General features: G+C 39.8%; 1 protein-coding gene across 13 annotated transcripts in view; it reads left to right on the forward strand.

Moving 5' to 3' along the window:
- EYA1 (EYA transcriptional coactivator and phosphatase 1) overlaps nt 1-24,466 on the forward strand; it is a 187,490-nt gene that overhangs the window by 12,215 nt on the left and 150,809 nt on the right. For all 13 annotated transcript variants that reach the window (XM_044928690.2, XM_044928691.2, XM_044928692.2 and 10 more), the window contains exon 4: nt 19,871-19,948. In XM_044928690.2, the coding sequence (XP_044784625.2) occupies nt 19,871-19,948 (78 nt within the window). The remainder of the gene's footprint in view (nt 1-19,870; nt 19,949-24,466) is intronic.

Here is a 24,466-nt window from a genome sequence, read left to right on the forward strand (position 1 = left end):
TTTGTTTTCCTCACTGTAATTTTAATTTCGTAAAGTACAGTTATATCCTACCAGAGTATTTTTAAGAAATCTTATTTATGAAAAATAAGGAAACTAGAGTAAATGTGTATAAAATTATGGTTTGAGGCTACATTAAAAAAACTATATTTGTATATTTGTGGTCAAATATTCTGTTGTCAATAGAAAAATGGTAATCTAATTTTACTATTGTTTACATTCTGCACATGATTTAGTTTCTGGAAGATGAAGGGACTCTGTGAGTAAAGGAGCTTCTAAGTGACATTTTTAGAGTTTGTAGTCACAAAATTGGCCTCTTTTAAATTGTTCTTTAGCAAAAGCCATGAAAGGATGAAAAAAATAATTTAAGATTTAATATTTGCATATATAGTTATGGGAATAATTCTCACATACTGATTGATACTTAATAAAAATAATGGGTAATTTTTATAAATAACTTATTAGTCACTAAGCTGACCATTCTATGATTCATTTCATTTATCTTCAGAGGATCTTTTGATCACCAGCATGATGGGTAGGACACTGGGTTTGAATCCCAGCTCCATTTGCTGGCTGTGTGAGCTCAGGTGTGTTTGCTTCTGTGTGTTTCAGTCTCCTCATCTGTATAATGGGGATAATAGCAGGTCTTACTTGCTGTGAGGATGATAAGTAAAACTTGTAACACACTAGTGACTTACTCGGAGAAGGCAATGACAACCCACTCCAGTACTCTTGCCTGGAAAATCCCATGGATGGAGGAGCCTGGTAGGCTGCAGTACATGGGGTCGCTAAGAGTTGGACATGACTGAGCGACTTCACTTTCACTTTTCACTCTCATGCATTGGAGAAGGAAATGGCAACCCACTTCAGTGTTCTTGCCTGGAGAATCCCAGGGATGGGGGAGCCTGGTGGGCTGTGGTCTCTGGGGTTGCACAGAGTTGGACATGACTGAAGCAACTTAGCAGCAGCAGTGACTTACTAAGTGCTCTTCGAATTTCTAGACCACATGTAAATAATAACCCCTTCTAGAAGACATGGGTTTGATCCCTGGGTCAGGAAGATCCCCTGGAGAAGGAAATGGCAACATACTTCAGTATTCTTGCCTGGGAAATCCCATGGACAGAGAAGCCTGGAGGGCTACAGTCCATGGGGTTGCAAAAGAGTTGGATACAATTTAAACAACTAAATAGAGTACCGTTACTGTCTCATGTGTTGAGTTCACCAGTACCTTTGCTTGGTTAGTGAATATGTTGTTCAATAAAGTAATTGGTGAAAATGACAGATGTCTTCCATTTTTTACTTAAAGTCGAATGAACTTTTTGGCCAACCCAATGTAAGAAAACTGAGTCTTAAAAGTTAGATGCCAAGTTGAAAGACACATGGTTTGTAATTGGTACCACTGGTATTTGAATCAAGTTCTGTTTGAGTCCAGACTCTAGGTTTTCAAATCAGTATATCACTTATGGGAGAGAATATGTTATTCCCACCATCTGCCAATGTTGTTCAGTTGCTAGGTTGTGTCTGACTCTTTGCAACCCCATGGACTGCAGCACGTCGCTTCCCTGTCCTTCACTATCTCCTGACATTTGCTCAAGCTCATGTCTGTCGAGTTGGTGATGCTATCCAGTCATCTCATCCTCTGTTGCCCTCTTTTCCTCCTGCCTTCAATCTTTCCCAGCATCAGGGTATTTTCAATGTGTCAGCTCTTTGCCTCAGGTAACCAGAGTATTGGAGCTTTAGCTTCAGCATAAGTCCTTCCAATGAATATTCAGGATTGATTTTCTTTAGGATTGACTGCTTTGGTCTTGCAGTCCAAGGGACTCTCAGGAGTCTTCTCCAGCACCACAGTTCCCACCATCCGCCAGTACCTTTTCTAATACCTTCATACCAAATATCGGTACTCCCACTGTCTTCATGACTGGAGACATTCTCTAGCAAACAACAGACCTATAAAAGGATCAATGGCAAAGGCTTTGATGACAAAAGGACTTCATTTTAAGGACAACACCCCAGGGTAGTCCTACTCTGGTTTTTAAGTTCTTTTGTGCATGAGTGTGTGAGACTCCTTCCTTCTGTTGGGCTCATATAGCATATTGCATCAATAGGTTCACTTCTAGGGGATTGTCTCTTACTAGCTTTCAAAGCTTTAAACTTAATTATAATTCCACCAGCCGTCTGTCTCTTTTAAGCCTCCCTGGGATCAAACAGAGATGGGAAGTCATCTCTGCTTTTCATTATCATAGTCATTATATGCACATTTGGAATGAAACAGTATTACTGTGAAATTTAAAAAGTGGTTACAGTTTTACTACTGCTCAGAAGTCTTTTGTGCCTCAGAAGTCTGTTGTGCCTTGGAAGATATTTGGACCTGGAGAAGGAAATGGCAGCCCACTCCAGTATTCTTGCCTGGAGAATCACATGGACAGAGGAGCCTAGCGGGCTGCAGTCCATGGGATCATAAAGAGTCGGACACGACTGAAGTGACTTAGCAGCAGCAGATATTTGGAAGTAGATAATACACTGGTCATATGTCTCTTGATTTTGAGAACTAGCTTATGGTAGCCAAGCAACACTCAAAGAAGCAGCTTAAATGGCATTTGTTGGGGGCTCCATAGGAAGGGCAGTGACCAACGCCAGGAGATGGGATGTGCATGCCACGTTCTAAGAACAGGAGAGAGAATGACAGGGAGTAGAGGAGATCAAGTGGGAAGAATAAAGGGGGGTGTCATGTGTGGGGCTTACAGGTTAGCAAACGTACCCTGGTTGATTGTATATCACTAATTGTATCTTTAATATATGGGGACTCCAATACTGCCTGGAAAAGGCTCAGAGTTTCTAGGAGGCCAGGCTTCTTGATAAACTAATGACCTGAATATATACAGTTTTCATCTATTCCCAGTACCTAATAGTTCTGGCTCACCTCTTCCCTAGCTGGGCTGAAACTTTCGTAGGACCAGAAAGATGTGTCTCCCTAAGGCCATCCTGTCTCTGGGAGAAACTTATGGTTTCCCCCAGAGAGATACGCAAATCTTTAGTGAATGCTAGTTATTTAGCCTAATTCTTATCCCTTTGATCATGGATTCTCTGCTTTAAGTAATTACTAATTTCTGAGGGTGCCTGAAGACGTTGTGGGATGAGCAGTATATAGATAAAAGTGGTGTGGTTTTGTGTATGTGTGTGCTTATTCTTGGGCCTCCAAGGTGGAGCTAATGGTAGGAAACATAAGAGACACAGGTTCGATCCCTGGGTCAGGAAGATCTCCTGGAGGAGGGCATGGCAACCCACTCCCGTATTCTTGCCTAGAGAATCCCATGGACAGGGAAATCTGATGGGCTACCGTCCATAGGATTGCAGAGTCGGACGTGACTGAAGTGACTTAGAACACACATACACACACATGGTTATTCTCATCTTGCTTACTTAGGGTAAGGTCTAAGAGTAATATATTTTCCTCCTTTTGCCTCCGAACATGTAATATAATAGAAAATTATGCACATAATTGCAGATTTTCTATTTTTCCATTTTCACTCTGGGTAGGAAAAAGTCATCTGTTACATAGCTATCCTCAAAGACTGCTAAATATTGCCTTTATTAAAAGAGAGCATAAATTTTGAGAAGCTAATCAAGGGTTTATGTTAAGTTTCAGAACCCCAAGTAGTTTATAACTAAACTCTTACTATGATTATGTATTTGGATGGCCAAAAAGTGTGTTTGAAACATGTTGGCCAACCTAATACAAAGTAGTTTGCTGGTTTTGCAGATTTTTCAGTTCTATTTCATGCTTCTGGTATCCTGTTACTCTGAAAAAAGGTGGGCAAACTCTACTATACACATTTCAAGGATGTATTTAAAGTATTCCCTATAATACAAATCAGAGATTTTTTTTTCATAAAATTAATCTAAATCAAAATCTAAAATACTTCCCTATCTTATCACTGTGTCTGTTACTCTAAGGGGACTTTTGTGTGGGAAGAATACTATTTTAGCAAAATAAGGACATTACTTTGCCAACAAAGTTCGTCTAGTCAAGGCTATGGTTTTTCCAGTGGTCATGTATGGATGTGAGAGTTGGACTGTGAAGAAGGCTGAGCACTAAAGAATTGATGCTTTTGAACTGTGGTGTTGGAGAAGACTCTTGAGAGTCCCTTGGACTGCAAGGAGATCCAACCAGTCCATTCTGAAGGAGATCAGCCCTGGGATTTCTTTGGAAGGAATGATGTTGAAGCTGAAACTCCAGTACTTTGGCCACCTCATGTGAAGAGCTGACTCATTGGAAAAGACTCTGATGCTGGGAGGGATTGGGGGCAGGAGGAGAAGGGGACGACAGAGGATGAGATGGCTGGATGGCATCACTGACTCGATGGAAGTGAGTCTGAGTGAACTCCGGGAGTTGGTGATGGACAGGGAGGCCTGGAGTGCTGCGATTCATGGGGTCGCAGAGAGTCGGACACGACTGACCGACTGAACTGGACTGATGGGCTGAATAGACTAAGTTCTTACTAGCTGTTTGAGCACAAACTGAGCACATCTTTCATTTCTTCCACCTACCTTTTTTGTTTTACCCTCAAAAAGATTAGGAGAACTTCTTTGCACCTCATCTTAAAGAGTTTGTGATTAGTCTATACAGCATAGTATCTGTGTTGGAAAAGAGATTGAACAGCATGTCAGGCTAATTTTAAAGCCTACATCCTTTATACTCAAAAAACACAGACTCCCCAGTAGCCTAAAAGCTTAGTGCTTACTGAAATACTTAAATCTGCCTTAAGATTTTTTGTTACCTTATCTAAGATTATTACCCAATAAAGGAACTACAGCTTCCATTTATTATATGTAGTTCACCTATTAGAGGCTCATGGGTCTTCAAAGGCAGGGATAGGCGTGTTTACTATTGTGTTCTCTGCAGCTGGCAGAAAGCTTAGTAGTGAATAAACAGTCAACATATATTTGTTATTGCATACTAATGCAAGTGAATGATTATAATCATTTGTTGTTCAGTTGCTAAATCGTGTCTGACTCGTTGTGACCCCATGAAACTGTAGCACACCAGGCTTCCCTGTCCTTCACCATCTCCCAGAGTTTGCTCAAATTAATTTCCATTGAGTTGGTGATGCCATCCAATCAAACTCTCACATCCATACGTGACTACTGGAGAAACCATAGCTTTGACTGTATGGACCTTTGTCGGCAGTGTCTCTGCTTTTTACTCCATCTAGGTTTGTCATAGCTTTTCTTCCAAGGAGCAAGCGTCTTTTTTAATTTCATGGCTGTAGTCACCGTCTGCAGTGTTTTTGGAGCCCGAGAAAATAAAATCTGTCACTGTTTCCATTGTTTCCCCATCTATTTGCCATGAAGTGATGGGCCTGGATGCCTTGATCTTAGTTTTTTGAATGTTGAATTTTAAGCCAGCTTTTTCACTCTCCTCTTTTACTCTCATCAAGAGGCTCTTTAGTAGACTCACTAATTTTATTTACAAAGCATTAACAGGTTCCATAATTAGCTCAAGCCCAATTTTCAGATTTTTGAAAGTGATCATTTCGCAGACCAATTCCTGCAGTAGCCATAGGCTGTTTATGCAGAGAACATCCTCAGTCAACATTGTTGCTGAGTTTGAATTTGCACCATCATAACTGACTTGAGCCCCTTGGACTACAAGGAGATCAAACCAGTCAATGCTAAAGGAAATCAGTCCTGAATATTCATAGGAAGGACTGATGCTGAAGCTGAAACTCCAATACTTCGTTGCCACCTGATGCGAAGAATTGACTCCTTGGAAAAGACCCTGATGCTGGGAAAGATTGAAGGCAGGAGGAGGAAGAGGATGACAGAGGATGAGATGGTTGGATGGCCTCACCAACTCGATGGACATGAGTTTGAGCAAGCTCCAGGAGTTGGTGATGGATAGGGAAGCCTGGTGTGCTGCAGTCCATGGGGTCTCAAAGAGTTATACATGACTGAGTGGCTGAACTCAACTGACTTGCACTTGATATGACCTAATTGTTTCATAAATGGAAACTTCAACTTAGTAGTATTTATCAATGATGAATCAACTTTCACATAGTCTAAGAAACAGCTGAATGATAAAAAGATCAAGCAGTTTGTACACTTATGTTTAATATCTTTACATACATGGTAAGGAGTTATGATTAGAGGTCATTTTTAAGGTGAAAAAATTAGAGGGGCAAAGATATATACATACTGCAGTGAAAAGAATATGCATATTATATAAGAATATATCTCCTACTGTATATCCACCATTTCCTTGTTAATTCAAGAAATAGTTATTAACTGATTATGTCTAGAAATTTACCACATAGCACTCTAGCAAGGAGCAGTTCATAGTCTCCTGTGATTTGCAGTCCTGTAGTCAGAGAAGGCAACGGCAACCCACTCCAGTACTCTTGCCTGGGAAATCCCATGGACGGAGGAGCCTGGTAGGCTGCAGTCCATGGGGTCGCTAAGAGTCGGACACGACTGAGCAACTTCACTTTCGCTTTTCACTTTCATGCATTGGAGAAGGAAATGGCAACCCACTCCAGTGTTCTTGCCTGGAGAATCCCAGGGACGGTGGAGCCTGGTAGGCTGCCGTCCATGGGATCGCACAGAGTCGGACACAACTGAAGCGACTTAGCAGCAGCAGCAGCAGTCAGATGACCACCATACTTGATGATCAGGACTGTATTCTCCAGAGGATAAGGGATACCCAGCCATGACTGTGGAGACTGAGGATAGTGTCTGCACACTGGTAATGCTTAAACTGAATCTTGAAGGAGAGGTAGAGAAACACTGGATGCTGTGCCAGGAAGGAGCAAAGCCATTCCTAATCCCAGGGACTGTGTGTGGCAGGGGAGGTGAGACATGGGTAGAGTGCACAGAGATGGGACTAAGACAGTCACCCAAGCAGATGATGAACAACCTACAACCTTATGTACCAAGTTCAGGAGTTTGAATTCAATCCTGAAAGAGTTGGATGACCCGAAGGCTTGCAAACAGGAGAGTAATGTGATTGAGTCTGTGTCTGAGAAATACACTTAGGTAGTATTTTGAAACTTTGATTCAACAGATGCTTTGTTGTTGTTATTCAGTTTCTCAGTCATATGTGACTCTGCAACCCCATGGGCTGCAGCACACCAGGCCTCCCTGTCATTCACTCTCTTGGGATTTGCTCAGATTCATTTCCATTGAGTCAGTGATGCCATCCAATCATCTCATCCTCTGTCATCCCCTTCTCCTATCTTCAGCCTTTCCCTGCATCAGGGTCTTTTCCAGTGGGTGATAGGTAGGGAGAAAAGACTGCAGGTAAGGAGTTATGAGGGGCATTTTTATCTGAAATCATGTACTTATTTATGTATTACCATTTCAGCACAAATTGCTGATACTTGCCTTAAGGAAAGCAGAGAATGGATAATAAAAAAAATATATATATATATATGTAGCAAAGCAGTATTGCATGATAGTAAGGATGGATTTTGCAATCAGACTAACCTGGGCTTAAAATCTCAGTGTCGTAATTCTGTAACTGACATACGGGTTTTGAAAGAGAGCAGAGGACTGGGGGAAGGCTCTGAAACGAGGATACGAGCCCTGCCACTTGCTGGAGACTGAGTGTGATGCTGAATAATTACTGAACTGTTTCTATCTCTGCTTCCTTGTCTGTAAAATGAAAGTGTCTACCTCTCGGGGTGTGAGGATAGTTAAATGAGTTGGTAAAGCACTTAGAACACACTGACTTCTAAGAAATATTTAATATCCATTGGCTGTTTTGTTATTATCATGTAAGATCTCTGATCCCAGACAACCCCAAGTTATCTCCTAGTTTGGGGCTTCCCAGGTGGCGCTAGTGGTAAAGAACTCACCTGGCAATGCAGGAGACATAAGAGACGTGGGTTCAATCCCTGGGTTGGGAAGATCCCCTAGAGAAGGAAATGGCAACCCACTCCAGTATTCTTGCCTGGAGAACTCCATAGACAGAGGAGCCTGATGGGCCACAGTCCATGGGGTCATAAGTTGGACATGACTGAGCGACTAAGATCCCTGAGCCTCTGCCCTCCCCACTGTAAAATGGGGGTTATCATTGGATCTATTCCACCTAGTGGAGGCTCAAGGTTCTTTTTAAAAATTTTTTTTATTGTGGTGAAAGTCACATAAAATATACTATTTTAACCATATTTAACTGTACAGTTCATTGGCACTAAGTACATTCACATTGTTGGGCACTCTAACCATCATCCATCTACCAAATTTTTCACCTTCCTAAACTGAAACTCTGTCCCCATTAAACACTAAGTCCCCATCCCCCCACTGCACGCCTCCAGCCCCCAGCCCCTGGCATCTACCAGTGTACTTTCTGACTGTAGGTGTTTGACTATTCTGGGTGACTTGTATAAGTAGAATAAAATAGTATTTGTCTCCACCTAATATATATAGGAAGGCATGTTTAAGGTTCACTTAATACATGTCCTACAACAGATTATACCTTCTCTTCAGCTATAGACTTAATATACTAACTCCAGTCCCTGTCATCTACTCAAAGGTTCAAACCTACTCAAAGAAGAGCAACTATTAGTAAAGAATAATACAGGTGACTTTTTTTTTTTTTTTTTAAGCAAATATATCTACTGGGAATGGCTACTGCAGTGTTTCCATGGAAAGAGAGATTTACTTCCCCTGGAGATCCTCACTTCTCCTGATAGCCTTTGCAGGTCCTCTGAGTACCTGGAGTACTCCATAAGTGCTTGCTCAGTTAATACCCAATGTAGGTAGGATTTAGGTCTGGGTGCTCCTGTGGTTTGGTGAAGCATGGGAAAGGGGTATTATCTGAGATGTAAATTTGGTAGGTTGATTACATTTTAGGCAAGTATACCGTTTTTCCAGATTGATATGATTGAGGTTCTGAACCTGAGCCAGCCCATCTGCTTCCGGTCTTCATACACTAGTTTGTTTTACCATTCACCGAATTGCAGCATGCACTGATACACTTTTATTTAATGCCCTGATCTTCTGGGACGTTTCTGTTGCTGTGCCCTTCAATGATTGTTAGGCTCTCCATCAGAGACGTGATTAAGGATGATAAAACCCTCATTGAATAACATTTGACTTTTCAGTGGTTTCATAAAAGGTATGGTAATCAAAGATATTTGAAACCTAATTGTGTGACCTTAGGCTAGTTTTTAAACATCTTTAGGCTGTGGTTTTCTCATCTTTCAAATGTGACAGTTATAGTAAATATCTCATGAAATTGCCACAAGAAGCAAATAAGCGATTACTTGTAAGGTGCTTAGCACAATGCCTGACATGTAGTAAATGCTCAAGAAACATAAGCTATTTTTAAAATGATTACTCTTCCAGGTGAAAATTCTACATAAACATTGCCTGTGCCATAAATTGAGACTGTTCTATTGCTACCTTAATTCTTAAAATTGGAGCAGTCTTTTCAGGCCGTTGTACTATGCTTGTGTTCTTATAACACACTAGCATCTAAATGTAGGTATTTGTTAAAAGTCATCAAATGGCACATTTAAGATTAACAGGCCACATACATGCTTAATTCTTTTTCATATATGGATGTTCTGTTATGTTTATGAAATCACAACAAATTTTCTTGTCTGAAAATTCACAGTGGGTTTTTGACATCAGGCACTTTCTCAATCAACAGATTAAAAATAGGCTATCATCTGGGTTCTGAAATATTTTGATGTTAGAAAGAGGGCTTCATTCTCCAGAAGGTTAGAAGCCACTGAGTCAAACAAAAGTGCTCTCAGAGTTTAGAGAAAAGAGCTCTTCAGCTTGCTGAGGTCTGGCCAGGCTTCAAGGAGGAGATGGAATCTGAGCTGAGTGTTTGGGAAATGGGTAGAACCTGAATAGATTGAGAAGGGATGGAATGCATTCTAAATGAGGGACCAATATGAACAAAGGTAGGATAGTGTGGGAGACAGGGAGGAGACTAGTGGAGCTGAAAAAGGAATTGATAGTAGATAAGGTTCGAAGGATCATCTGAAGCCAAACTGTGGAGGACCCTGAATACTAGGCTAAGGAATTTGGACTTTATCCTGGAGCCAGTAGAGAAGCCATTGAATATTTTGAATGAGGGTTGATATGGTGCAAGTGTTTTAGGTATGAATCTGGCAGCAATTTCAAGGGTAGATTGGGTTGAGGGAGACAAGTACAGCAAAATGGAGGCTCATGAGATCTGCCTGGATTCTGTGTGTTAGGAACCTGAACAACAACAAAACTGGAATCCTGTCCAGGCTGCATACATGTTTAATTCTTTTTCATATATGGATGTTCTGTTATGTTCATGAAAACACAACAAATTTTCTTGTCTGAAAATTCACAGTGGGTTTTTGTCATCGGGCGCTTTCTCAATCAACAGATTAAAAATAGGCTATCATCTGGATTCTGAAATATTTTGATGTTAGAAACAGGACTTCATTCTCAAGAAGGTTAGAAGCCACTGAGTCAGACATTCAAAGGGATATCTCAAAGGAACAGTTATCATTTACCAAGTATCATTTCTTTTACCAAAAAGTCAATTAGTCTAGACCTCTACATAAGTCGTTGTGCAGTGTCCTTCCAATATGCTATACTTCCTGTGAATAACGAGTTTTGATTGACCAACATTCCTTGTTGGCTGTGTACACCCTTAAGTTCAAGTTTAGTCTATGTGTGTTGATTTGGTTTTCAAAAGATAGTATTGCTGTTTTGAAGAGTTACTCTTACTCTTTGCAACCCCATGGACTGTAGCCCACCAGGCTCCTCTCTCCCTGGAATTCTCCAGGCAAGAATACTGGAGTTGGTAGCCTTTCCCTTCTCCAGGGGATCTTCCAGACCCAGGAATTGAACCCAGGTCTCCCTCATTGCAGGCAGATTATTCTTTACCATATGAGCCACCAGGGAAGCCCCTTTTAAGAAAAAGAAGATGAATTTAAATTTTAGAGTAGTCATAATCATATTCCAGACTGTAAAACCAATCTGAACATAAAGGGATACCTTGTTTTCCAAATGGGTATTAACCAAAGAAAAATCATTTGATTCATGGATATATATTCTTTTCAATAAAGGAGAAATAGTTGAATGGCTGCTTATAATCTTTTACTTATTTACTTATGTCTAAAATAAAATACATAAATGTAGGAATATTGCTGTCTTCTACTTTCACATTTCATGTAATTTTATCCATTTTTCTATATGCCTTTGGTATCCCTTGATGCCACTTTCTGAGTCATTTGACACATTTTTTTAAATGTACGTTTCTACTTCTGCCTCATAACTTGAGATAGGGCATTCATTAAATCTGTGAGTGATACTATCATTGAGTCCAAACTATAACTTAACATTACAGTGGTTATGCTTTTGTCTTATAGGTTATTTATTATCTGTACAGCATAATCATGTGTGGTGTAGCTCTTTAAAGTTCTGTGTAAAGGTTTGCTTATAGTAATATCTAATATTTTGCCTTGGACTGATCATTCCCACAAATTATTATTAAATATATGTGACTTATCTCTCTTTTTAAAGATCAGGAAGGATTCTCTCTAAATATACCAAAAAATCCAATGATTGATATTCCTTTATGTGAGTATATCTTCTCCAAAGAGTACTTTTTTCGAAATAATATGAGGGAAATGTGTCTTATGAGTGAGAGGTTTTATAAGAACCTGCGTAGAAGTTGACAGAGTGATAATTTCGGAGGAATAAAATGTAATTTTCAGTTTAATCATATACAGTGTGTTTAATTGCCCTATACAATGTGCCCAGTGGTATGAAGTCAGTTATAATCTGCTTTTCAAAGTCAGTTGTACATTTTTACCTTCATCCATTTCTTCAGTGAATATTGAGTTCCAATTATGTGTGAAGCACTGGGCTATGTTCTATAGGGATATAAAAAGTTGGAGTTCCAACTATGAAGAAATCTATAACATATTTGGATAAGACTATGGAATGTAAAGCAAGGTTGAATAAGATACGTGTTCTAAATGATGTACAAACTCAGATTTAGTGGTTCAAGGAAAAGAAGCATAACCCCTGAGTAGTAGATCAGGCAAATCTTCACAAAGCAAGTGGGACTTCGATTGAACCATGAAGGATTCAGATCAGTGGAAATTGTAGAACATTTAACGTCAGAAGGAAAGGCACTAGCAATACTGTGGAATTGAGGAAGTATTAAACATTTGGTGGGCCAGTTTGGTAGGCCAGTGTTGGTTGGTTTGTTTGGGCGTGTGATTCTTTGTCTATAAAATGGAGATAAGTGTCAGATAGCAAAGTTAGGATAATTAAATGCGACTATTTTGTAGTGCTCTCGTATTCTTGTAAGTTACTAGTTGTTATACAAATACAAAGTGTGTGTAAAGGAAGTGGCATGGAAAGCAAAAAAAGAAAAAAGCTTGGTCTCATACAGGGCCTTAAGATTATGATAAAGTTGTTGTTGGTGGTGTTCACTTGCTAATTCATGTCTGACTCTTTGTGACCCCATGGCTTGCAGCACTTCAGGCTCCCCTGTCCTTTACTATCTCCCAGAGTTTGCTCAAATTCATGACCTTTGAGTCGGTGATGCTATCTAACCATCTGATCCTCTGCCTCCCCCTTCTCCTTTTGCCTTCAGTCTTTCCCAGCATCAGGGTCTTTTCCAGTGATAAAGTTATGATAACTTACTTCAGAAGAAAATGAAAAGCCTGTTGAAGACCTCAGCAGCAGAGTGACTTGCTCCAATCTAGTCTATAGAAAGATAAATATCTCTGTTCAAAATAAAGAGAGACTGAAAGGCCAATTGATTGGCTTTTCAGAGAGAAGAGGTATACAGTAATTAGGCTTGTGAGTGTGAAATTAGGGGAAAAAGTGGTTGTGAAAGATTAGAATGGTAGAGATGATAGATTGACAGTGGAGTGTGAGGAAAGAGTTGCTGGGGGGAATCAGGGTGAAATGCTCAGTCTAGATGGTGTGACCGCTAGAAAAGGATAGGATGAGGAGATTGCATTTGAGCATTTGATTTGCCCTTGATCCAGACAAGGGCATTGCACAATTGGAATATGAGGATTGGTCCCCATGAAAAAGTTGTGCATGTGGATAAAGATTTGAGAGTTGTCTACATGGAGAAGATTTTTTTAAACAATTGCAAGGAAAGACTTGATTGTGAAGGAAAATTTAGATGGATAAGGAGGAAGTACAATTATCGAACGATAGAGTAAGCAGAGGAGAACAGTCCAGAAGAAAAAACACAAGGAGAACAGGGAAACATTGCTGTGTGGTTTGATCAATGATGAGAAAAATGTCAGAGGAAGGCCCATTCTACAGAAAAATTAAGGGAAATCAGGATGGAGAAGAGTTTGAATTAGGCAATTAAAATCCTTTTAGTAAAATAGTAGCTATATAGGGATATTTCAGAGGACTAAAGATGGAGAAGGAAATGGCAACCCATTCCAGTGTTCTTGCCTTGAGAATCCCAGGGACGGGGAGGCCTGGTGGGCTGCCGTCTATGGGGTTGCACAGAGTCAGACATGACTGAAGCTACTTAGCAGCAGCAGCAGCAAAGAGAGAGTAGATACTAAGTTTGAAGGCAGATTTTTAGAAAACTTAGTGATGAAAGAAGGGAGAGAAATAGATAATGGTTGAGAAATATATATATATATATATATTTTTTTTTTTTTTTTTAATTAGGAGAGACCTGCCTGTTTGCTTATTTATTTAGATTTTGGTTTTTCTTTTATTAAAAAATTTTATTAAAGTATAAATTTACAAGTTGTGTTAGTTTCAGGTGTACAGCAAGATGAATCAGTTATATAGATACTTTTATCCACTTGTTTGTAGATTGTTTTTCAATATAGGCCCTTAAGAGTATTAAGTAGAGTTCCCTGTTCTGTACAGTATTAGTTATCTATTTTATATTGGTTTGTGAGTGCTTGCTAAGTTGCTTCTGTCATGTCCAACACTTTAAGACCCTATGGACTATAGCCTGCCAGGCTCCTCTGTCCATGGGATTCTCCAGGCAAGAATACTGGAGTGGATTGCCATGCCCTTCTCCAGGGGATCTTCCCAACCCAGGGATTGAACCTGTGTCTCTTATGCCTCCTGCATTGGCATGTGGGTTCTTTACCACTAGTGCCACCTGGGAAGCAAACTAGAATTTTTCATCAATAACCCTAACAGTCATATGCATATGTGATGATGTGTTTATATGTTCTCAGTCATGTCTGACTCTCTGCAACCCCATGAACTGTAACCCACCAGGCTCCTCTGTCTATGGAATTTTCCAAGCAAGAATACTGGGGTGGTTTGCCACTTCCTTCTCCAGGGGGTCTTCCTGGCCCAGGGATTGAACCCACATCTCTTGCATCTCCTTCACTGGCAGGTGGATTCTTTACCACTGGCACCACCTGGGAAGTCCCTATATTGGTTTAATTAACCTTATTATTTACTTTATATATAGCATGTGTATATCTATCTCAGTCTCTCAATTTATCCCTTCTTCCACTTTACCTCCTGTAACCATAAGTTTTTATACATCTGTGACTCTAGATCTGTTTTATAAATAAGTTCATTTGTACCATTTTTTAAGATTCTACATATAATTGGTATCATACAATATTTGTCTTTATCTTGACTGACTTCACTCAGTATGACAATCAATGTTGCTGCAAGTGGCATTAGTTCATTCTTTTATATGGCTGAGTAATATTCCATTGGAATATTCATTGGAAGGACTGATACTGAAGCTGAAACTCCAATACTTTGGCCACCTGATGTGAAGAACTGACTCATTTGAAAGGACCTTGATTCTGGGAAAGTTTGAAGGCGGGAGGAGAAAGGGATGACAGAGGATGAGATGGTTGGATGGCATCACCCACTCAATGGACATGAGTTTGGGTAAACTCCGGGAGTTGGTGATGGACAGGGAGGCCTGGTGTGCTGCGGTTCATGGAGTCTCAAAGAGTCGGACGTGACTGAGCAACTGAACTGAATATTCCATTGTATATACATACCACATCTTCTTTATCCATTCCTGTATCGATGGACATTTAGGTTGCTTCCATGTCCTGGCTATTGTAAATAGTTCTGCTGTTTGTTTTTAAAATTAGGTGAGGCAGAAGGGAAATAGTCCCTTGGGATGAAATGATTGAATTTGTTGAGACCAAATGACCAAATAGTGGGGTATTGTTGCAAAGAAGATATGGATGTTGCATCAGTAATAAAGGTGATTGATGAGCATGGAATCATGGTATGATGGGTTAGTTGGTTGATCTTGAGAGTGATCTGATACATCTATCTCCGCTTAAATTTATGGTGAATCAAAAGAGGGTTCTCTTTTTCATGGGCCATATACAGTATCGTGCATGCTCCGTCGTTTCAGTCATGTCTGACTCTTTGTGACCTCATGGACTGTAGCCCACCAGGCTCCTCTGTCCTTGGAATTTTCCCAGCAAGAATACTGGAATGGGTTGCCATTTCCATTTCCAGGGGATCTTCCCGACTCAGAGATTGAACCTGTGTCTCTTATGTTTCCTGAATTGTAGCCGGGTTCTTTACCACTAACATCACCTGGGAAGCTCTAACATAATAGTATATTCACCCTGAATAGTGCTGGAGAGAGATGCCCACATTTTCTCCTGGAATCTTCTATCATGATTGCCGTGGTCAGCATTCTTCCTCTAGTCTGTTTCTTCAGAAAGAGTATACACTGATTGTAATGACAGAGGTGTATGTTTTATTAATATAATCATGATTTAGTCCTGCCTTCTTGTTATATCCAAATTACCTTGATTTGATTTTGGCTGTCCTGAGGCAGTGGCTTCGTGGTTGATCATAGACAAGCCATTTAGCTTCAGATTCTTCTCATTTACTTTTCAAAGGGTAAGCTTCACTTTAATGTGAAGTTTGTAACAGATTCTGTCCCAGAAGAAACCACTTTGATTTCTCATCGTCATTTTAATAAGACACTCTAATGACAGAGTAACTATAAAAGCATGGCATCTGGACCTAGCTCAGTGTTCAATGATTTATAAGCATTTATCTTTTTAAAATATTCTCATGAGTGTATTGTCTCCAGTTACTGATGAGGAAGCAGAAGCACACAGAAGTTGAGTTGCTTTTCCAGGTTCATACTGTTAATAGCAAGTCTAGATTGAACTTCAACTGATAATTCCAAAGCTGGTGCTTTTAACTCTATTCTTTCCTTTATTCATTCATTCACTTACTTATTACGTGTTTTAACTCTATTCCCTGTTGCTCCCTGTACTGTTCCCTAGGAGGAAGGCATTCAGTATAGTAGTTATATAATACTGCTACTAATGATGATGATAAATATAGTTTTAGTTCCTCTGTATGCTAGGTACTTTACATACATTTTATGAATCTGTACTGCATTCCTAGGATGTAGATAACATTTTTTTTTTCTTGTGACAGGAACCTAGCAACTTTCAAATATGCAGTATAATATTATTGACTATAGTCACCTTCTCCATGGCTTATTTATCTTACAGCTGGAAGTTTGTATCTCTTGACCCCCTGCGTCCATTTCACCCACCCCCTAAACCCCCTTTGGCAACCACTTTGTATCTGTGAGCATCTGTTCTCTTTGTGAGTTTTGCTTTGTAGATTCCACAAAGAAGTGAAATCATACAGTGTTTCTTTCTCTTTTGACGCGTTTCACTAATACTCTCAAGATCCACTCATGCGATCACAAATGGAAAGATTTTCTTCTTTTTTTTATGGTTAAGTGTATTCTGTATGTAAATGCCACTGTAGATATCACTTCTTAAATTTTGTAGATGAGATAACCAGTGTTGAAGAGATGGAATAACTTCACAAAGTCTTATGGTGGGTATTTGAATTTTTTGCCTTCAAAACAAAAGCTCAGAGGCACTGATGGATGGAAGTGTGTGGTACCTCTGGAGGATATAGCAGGTTGCCCAGTATAGCTCAAGCCTAAAGTGCGTGGTTAGGAGAAGCTGTTGAAAGGGTCAGGGAGATTAAAGTGGGAAAGAAGAATTTCTGAGTATGTTTTAAAGGATGAGTCCTTAAATATCAGATAGGAGATTGAAAATTCAGAGTGGTAGAGAAAAGACAGATTCTTGAGTGGGGGCAAAAGAGAATAAAAGTTCCTGCTTTCTGACAGAATGAAATCATATAGCAAAGGAAAAAGTGTGGTGGAGATAGAAGAATCCTACTATTATTTAAAGGAAAACAGGTTATTCATAGATTTTTTTTCTTTTCAGATAGGTAGTGAGGAGGGGATCCTTATTGTTGGACATAACTCCACCTTAAAATGATCAAACTTTAAAAAATCCAGTATGTTGTGTTTTTAAATTCAGAGCTTTGGTAAGGTGCTTTATTATGTCGCTTATGACATATTTATAAATGTCATGGCACTAGTAAGGATATGTAAAGCTTTGGTGGCCACAGGATTATTATCTTGTCTTTTTTAATCTGGTGGGTGTATGCTTGGCATGCCCAAAGCCAGCAGTGGTCTCTGTTTATTTGGCTTTCATTCAGAAACTATTTTCAATCACAGTAAGTCACGAGTCTCTGTAGCATCAGGTGGCTGGTGATGGCAGGTTGACCTACAGTACCTGATAAGATCACGAATATTCTGGTAGTTACTTTATGTACTGGCTCTTCTCTTTTAACAGTGAGTGAACCTTAAAAAAAAAAAAAAAAAAAAATGGATTCACCAGGAAAAGGGAGTCTTTAGTCTATGGATGAGTGTATTTGAACAATGGCAAAAAACAATGCGCTTGAGGCCTAAAAGGTTAAGTATCCCCTTCTTTTCCTTCCTATTCTTTTTGCATATTTTTAATGGCATCTCAAGGACAATTGAATATGCCTCTTGGGAGTGAAAACTATTTGATTAAGCCAAATATGGAGAGTAGCTGGGGTGGGTCGTAGGGGTACAAAGGAAGCAGTAGTTAGGCAGAGTCAAGCTTTCATGAATTTTACAGTCCAATCTACAGAATCAAGGATCTCAGATTTGGCAAAGACTTAGGAGTCGCCTGGGCTAACATCTCACGCTGTAAATTTCTTCCTCACCATCTTTCCTGGGCAGCCAGGTGAGTGTGGACCTTCCACTTGAGATCTGCCAGTGAGCTCTCTAGCCTGGAAGCATCAACACTCTAGGAATCCAAGGACTGTAGGGGTTTTGCTTCCTGTTAGTCTAGAGTGTGGCAGTGCCTCCATTGCTGTACTGTGTGTCAGGTAGCTCTTACTATTGGGATGTGCCACTTAACTGCCAGTGTTTTCAGCCTTGGAATAAAAAATAGCTAACATGAAATCCCATTTCAGCCACTTGGGCAATTTCCTTATATCTCTGCTTTCAGTCTTTGCATGTGAAACTAGAGTTTGCGCGTTGTCTTCTGAGATCTACTTGTAGAATTATTTAAAGGGATTAATTAGAATGTCTATAAAGACTCGTAGGTGCTTTGTAGGACCTAATCCTCTTGGGCATAGCTCTGGTCTTTTTCTGGTCATGTGATATTTGATACTAAGTTCAGATCCCAGTGGTAATCTGTCAAGTACAGAGTTGATCTAGAACTATTGCTTTGTATGTACAGGGCATTGCATGAGTTCTTTTTAAAGCAGTAAGATAAGGATGTGGGTAAGAGAGCAGGAAACTGCACCAGCACAGGTTTCCCTGGCTTCTTGAATCTGCGGCACTGTAGTGAGTATGAAGAGCAATACTGTTAAGTTTCGTGGAGGCGTGAAGAGAAGAGGGAAATACAGGTTTATATCAGAATTTATTAGCATCAACTAAGACTTCTGATCTAAAAGAAGTGGGAAAGTGCAAACTTCAATCACACTATTGTTTGTTCTACATTAGAACAGTCAGTTGAAGTGATTTCCTTTGGACTCAACTTGGTTTAGGGACAGTCTACATAATTAATGTTTTGAAAGTAACTATCTGCTGCAACTATTCATAATGTGTATTTTAAACTACTCATTATGCATGAGTGAAAGATTTGAAGGCCCAAGAGGGTAAATTTGTCCTTTGCCTTATGTTTATATGGCATTGGCAATGTTAAAAGAAGGAAAAGCTGCATTTTCTCCATCATCTTTCCCCATTCCAGAATGTATTTACATGGTGAGAGAAGCCTCCCCAAATATTCTCTTGTTGTGGCCTTCATTTTGGGATACATGTTACTGATTTTTAGGTAACCTCTAAAATATTATTATACTCTTTTTGAAAACCTGTTAATAGGGATGTATAACTTCCACAAAGTAGGCTGGGAAAATTCCAATGATAGCACTTTGCTAGTAAATTCTAGGGAAAATAATCGTTCTACCTTTTTATTTTAAAAAACATAAAACTAGGAGAAAAAGGGTCCATAGGTGGTCTGGCTTATCTGTAATAATCCCATCACTATAACAGTAGAGTGGATTCGCTTTGGAAAACCAATAGCATAAATATAAATGTCTTTAGTTTATAGACCCAAGGGACTTTACCAAAGGTTATGTTTTCCACAAACTGTCTGCTATCATCATTATTTTTAAATGGAAAATTTTATTTATGCTGCATTTATATTTAGTGTGCTTTTGGTACTAAGTGTACATTAGACATTGATGAATTGGTGGCTTGGTGTGGCAGGATGGTAATAATAATCCATTAAAGTGAGCACTCTGTTTCAGCCATGCTGGATAACTGAGAAAGCAAATTTTAGTTTAAAGTGTTTCTTTTAAAAGTTACTTGTCGCAGTAGGTTCCTTATAAAAACTTAAGGTGAATTTCTTTAAAAAAGACTCTATTAGGAATATCAATCTGATTTATATACTAATATGAAAGAGTTGATTTTTAGATTATTTTGTTAAAACTTTTTGAATGTTATATCTTCTCTACTGTGTCTTTACAAATAACTATTAATTGGATACATGACATATGTTGTTTATTTTTGTAGTTAAAACAGAGCCAATGAGCAGCAGTGAAATAGTTTCAACAACAGCAGACGGGTCTTTAGACAATTTCTCAGGTTCAGGTAAGGAATAAATATTAGATTTTCACATTAATACGAAACATTATTTTTTGTGGTTTATATATGTACAAATATATGTATGTAGATGCATATGTATGTGTAGATTCTCTATGTACTACTGTATAGTTTTTCTCAGAGTCACATGTTTGCAGTTCTGATGTTTTTATTGTGATGCTGAAAATTTTGGAGAAAAAAAATCAAAAGTTGCTGTTCTCATCTCTAAATTATCTTCATTATGTTAATGACTCCTTTTGTCTCTCATCTGTGTGATTTTTCTTTTAAAAACTATTTATTTATTTATTTGCCTGTGCTGGGTCTTGGTTGCGGCACGCAGGCTCTCTGGTCTTTGTTGTATGGCATGTGGGATCTTTAGTTGAAGCATGCAAACTCTTCGTTGCAGCACGTGGACTCTAGTTCCCTGAAGGTGAAAGTCACTCAGTCATGTCCGACTCTTTGTGACCCCATAGACGATACAGTCCGTGGAATTCTCTAGGTCAGAATACTGGAGTGGGTAGCCTTTCCCTTCTCCAGGGGCTCTTCCCAACACAGGGATTGAACCCAGGTCTCCCGCATTGCAGGTGGATTCTTTACCAGCTGAGCCACAAGGGAACCTGGCCAGGGATCAAACCTGGGCTGCCTGCACTGGGAGCATGGATCTTTGCTATTGGACCACCAGGGAAGTCCCTGTGTGATTTTTCTAATCAAGCAAAATACTGGCTTCTGATACCCACTAAACTGACTTGCCAAGTCATCCTCCTAAGTAACTGTCATATCTACTAGAGATTAGACTTTGTAAAGTAGCTTTAGATTTTTAAGTTGGTTTTTCATCTCTTTCACATCGATAAAGTCTGCCTCCAACAAACAAAATATCTGTGTTTCACCTCCATTATATTGACATTTCCTGATTAAAAAAGTGACTGATAATAAATTCACTGTGAAGATTTGAGTTTATCTTTGTCAAATTACCCAGCTTGGACTCTTTCCATTAAAAAATCATTCTTATCAGATGTAATTCTTCAATTTTTAACCCTCTTCGGGTTGTCTGCTATGTTTATAAAAGCTCTCCATTGGAAATGCTCTACTTTTGTAAATTTGTGATTGAGTTCATCCAGCTCTCAGGATCATTTCACATATAACACAACTAAAAGAGTTATATGTAGATATAAAACAAAATGCAGATGCACAACTTTTATGCTAATGGTACCAGCTAGAGGCAATAGGAAATAAAATGTTATACCTATAGTTCTTTAATAAAGCATTTCCTGGAATTTGACTCATGTCAAGCAGTGTGCTTAGTGCTATTATGGATTCAAAGATGTATGAGAACGGTCCTGGCTTGTGGCTTAATAGGGCAACCTAATCACCGGGCCATCACAGTTCAGCTCGATAATGCCAGAGGGAAGCCTGGGAACCCCTGAGAACACCCAGGAAGAAACCGAGTTGGAGTGGGCTGGTCAGGGAAGGTTTTCTGGAGGAGATGCCTATGCTCAGCCTTTAAGAATGAGTAGTAATAAAGCACACATAGAATTGAGGATGAGGAAGCTGGATGGATGGCACATTCCATGGGAGGAGACCAAGGCAAAGAGGCGTGGAACTTGGAGGAGCCACTGATGGATCAACATGCTTGGTGTGTCTGGTGTGAGTGGTGGTGGGAGGGGGTGCTGCATGGGGAGACAGGGGCCAGAATCGAAACAGGCAGGTGTGTTCCATATGGTGTGTGTGTTTTATCCTGAGTGCCATGGGTGGCCCCAGAGGAAGAGCATTGCATGATCATATTCCCTTATGGAATGACTTGGGCAGGATGAAAGGAAGGCTGGGGAACAGAAGGGTAGAGAACAGTTAGGGTTTTGTTTTCTTTCATCTGGACAAGAAATAGTGAAGACATGAAATAGGGTGCTGGCAGTATTCATTGGAAGGACTGATGCTGAAGCTCCAATACTTTGGCCATCTGATGCAAAGAACTGACTCATTAGAATAGACCCTGACTCATTAGAAAAGACCCTGATGCTGGGAAAGATTGAAGGCAGGAGGAGGAGGAGACGACAGAGGATGAGATGGTTAGATAGCATCACTGACTCGATGGACACAAGTTTGAGCAAGTTCTGGGAGTTGCTGATGAACAAGAAATTTTATTCATTCTGCCTTTTTCATGATTTTTTTGCACAGCATATGTATAAAAGTCATACTTTTAAAAAGGCATCATTTTAAAGTACAAGAATCACATACTGCAAAGACATGATTACCATGTTTTCTCAAAGTTTATATATGAATAATCCCAAAGTATTTATGAATCCCAAAGTATCTATGAATAATGGTATTGCATTGCATCAGTGTTTTTCCTGATTTTTATCACAGTCGTGTGGTGAAGAAATTTGTTTTTGAGAAATATGCACTAAATATTTATGTGTAAAGAGGTATCATATCCACAGCTCCAAAAAATGTGAGCTATACAGGTGCATACATGCACACACACACACACACACACACACACATATATATATAGAGAGAGAGAGAGAATAAAAGCTAATCTCAGAAAATGTTACCATTTGGGAAGTTTGGGTGAAAGATATCTGGGAAGTTTTTCTACTATTCTTGCAACTTTTCTGCAATTGTCAAATGATTTCAAAATAGGAAAGTTAAAAAATGAGAAGAATGGATGGATTTAGCAGCTTTAGTGGACAAAGTGGATAAGCGAGCTTCATTTCCCCTTGTGCCCACTGGCCCATGTGCCCTGCCTCTGTGTCTTCAGCATAGTTCCTTGCAGGTAGTTTGTTCTCATAAAGTTTACTGAATGAATGAATGACTTAATGAATGAGAAAGTGGAGACAGGGAAGAGAAAAATGTCTTTCACGTCCATAGGTAGCAAAAGAAGAAGAGATGATGGTCCATTAGAAAGAGGGTTGAAGGGTTGATGATGACATTTAGAAGGTCGGGGTGGTCTGGGATGCCAGTATGAACTTTATAGAGGCAGGGGTGAAAGGTAGAGGCAATCCTGATGAGATAGCAATGGCTTACATTCAAAACAGGAGTGAGTCAGCCTAGAAAAAGAAGAGCTTTTCCACAGAAACCTCAGGAAAGATGAATGGGAAATAATGCAGATGAGTTTGAAGAGGAAGAGGAGGCGGCAAGATAGTGAGGGAATTCCTGCCTGATTCCTCTGTTCAAACCCTCCAGCAGCTCCCATTCATCTTTGAATGAAAGATGAATCCTTACAATGAGCTTGCAAGCCCAGCAGATCCTATTGCCTGCCTCCCTTGCCTCCTGCTCTTCCTCTACTCAGGGTTTCTGCAACGGCAGTCCGCTGCCAAGTACCTCCTTAGGTACCTGCCTGTCTCCATCCCTGCCTGACCTTCACATCCCACCTTTTTGATGATACCCACTCTGACCCCCCTACTCAGTGTTACAGAACTCTCACTCTAGACTTCTAATCTCGCTAAATGCTGAATCTCCTGTCCACCAAATGACACACAGAACCGTTGACAAACAATAGCATTCAGTTGTGTATTAGGTTTATTGTTGGTCTCTCAATCCCGTCAGAATGTAAGCTTGAGATGGCAGGGATTCAGTCTTCTTTTATTCATTTGTATCCCTGACACCTGAAAAAGTACCTGGCATTTGTTAGGTAGTCAGACAGTAAAGAATCTTCTTGCATTGAAGGAGACCTGAATTCGATCCCTGGGTCAGGAAGATGCCCTGGGGAAGGGAATGGCAGCCCACTCCAATATTCTTGCCTGGGAAATCCCATGGATTTCGCTAGTGGTCTATAGATCATGGGGTCACAAAAGTGTCAACATGACTGAGTGACTAACACTTTAACAACACAGGCACTCAGATATTACTAGATAAATTTTGAATACATGAATGAATGATGGCTTCTACTTTTTTTTCTGAAGTGACTCCATATGAGAAGAGAACTGAGGACATCAGTGAAAGACTAGTTTCAAATAACTGTTTGCCTACCTAGAGTAGGTAGAAAAGAGTGAAGGAAGGGGATAATAAATTGAGAGAATATAACATGTCAGGGGTCCTGCCTCTCTTGATGGCTTGGAGAACAGAAAAGATGGGAATAAGGAATGAAAATTCTGTGAAAAGAGGATGTTTCTTCTTTAATCTCAAAACTCAGGTTCCCACCTCACGCTTCTGGAGTTGGTTCTTTGTACTTCCCTTCCTCAGCCTTTATCAGCCCTTTAAAAATTATTTTGCATTATCTTTCCTCCACCAGGCTTCCCTGGTGGCTCAGATGGCAAAGAAGCGGCCTGCAATGTGGGAGAGCTGGGTTCAGTCCCTGGGTTGGTTGGGAAGATCCCCTGGAGAAGGGAATGGCTACCCACTCCAGTATTCTGAGCTGGAGAATTCCATGAATTATACAGCCCATGGGGTCACAAAGAGTTGGACATGACTGATCAACTTTCACTTACTTCACTTCCTCCACTAAACCATGGCCCTGTGAGAGTAGAGATTCTTTTGTCTTGTTCACACTTACCGTCCCAGTGGCCATCATGGATTGGAGTCCATGGGCAG

Source organism: Bubalus bubalis, chromosome 15 (assembly GCF_019923935.1).
Source record: "Bubalus bubalis isolate 160015118507 breed Murrah chromosome 15, NDDB_SH_1, whole genome shotgun sequence".
Classification (NCBI taxonomy): Eukaryota; Metazoa; Chordata; class Mammalia; order Artiodactyla; family Bovidae; genus Bubalus; species Bubalus bubalis.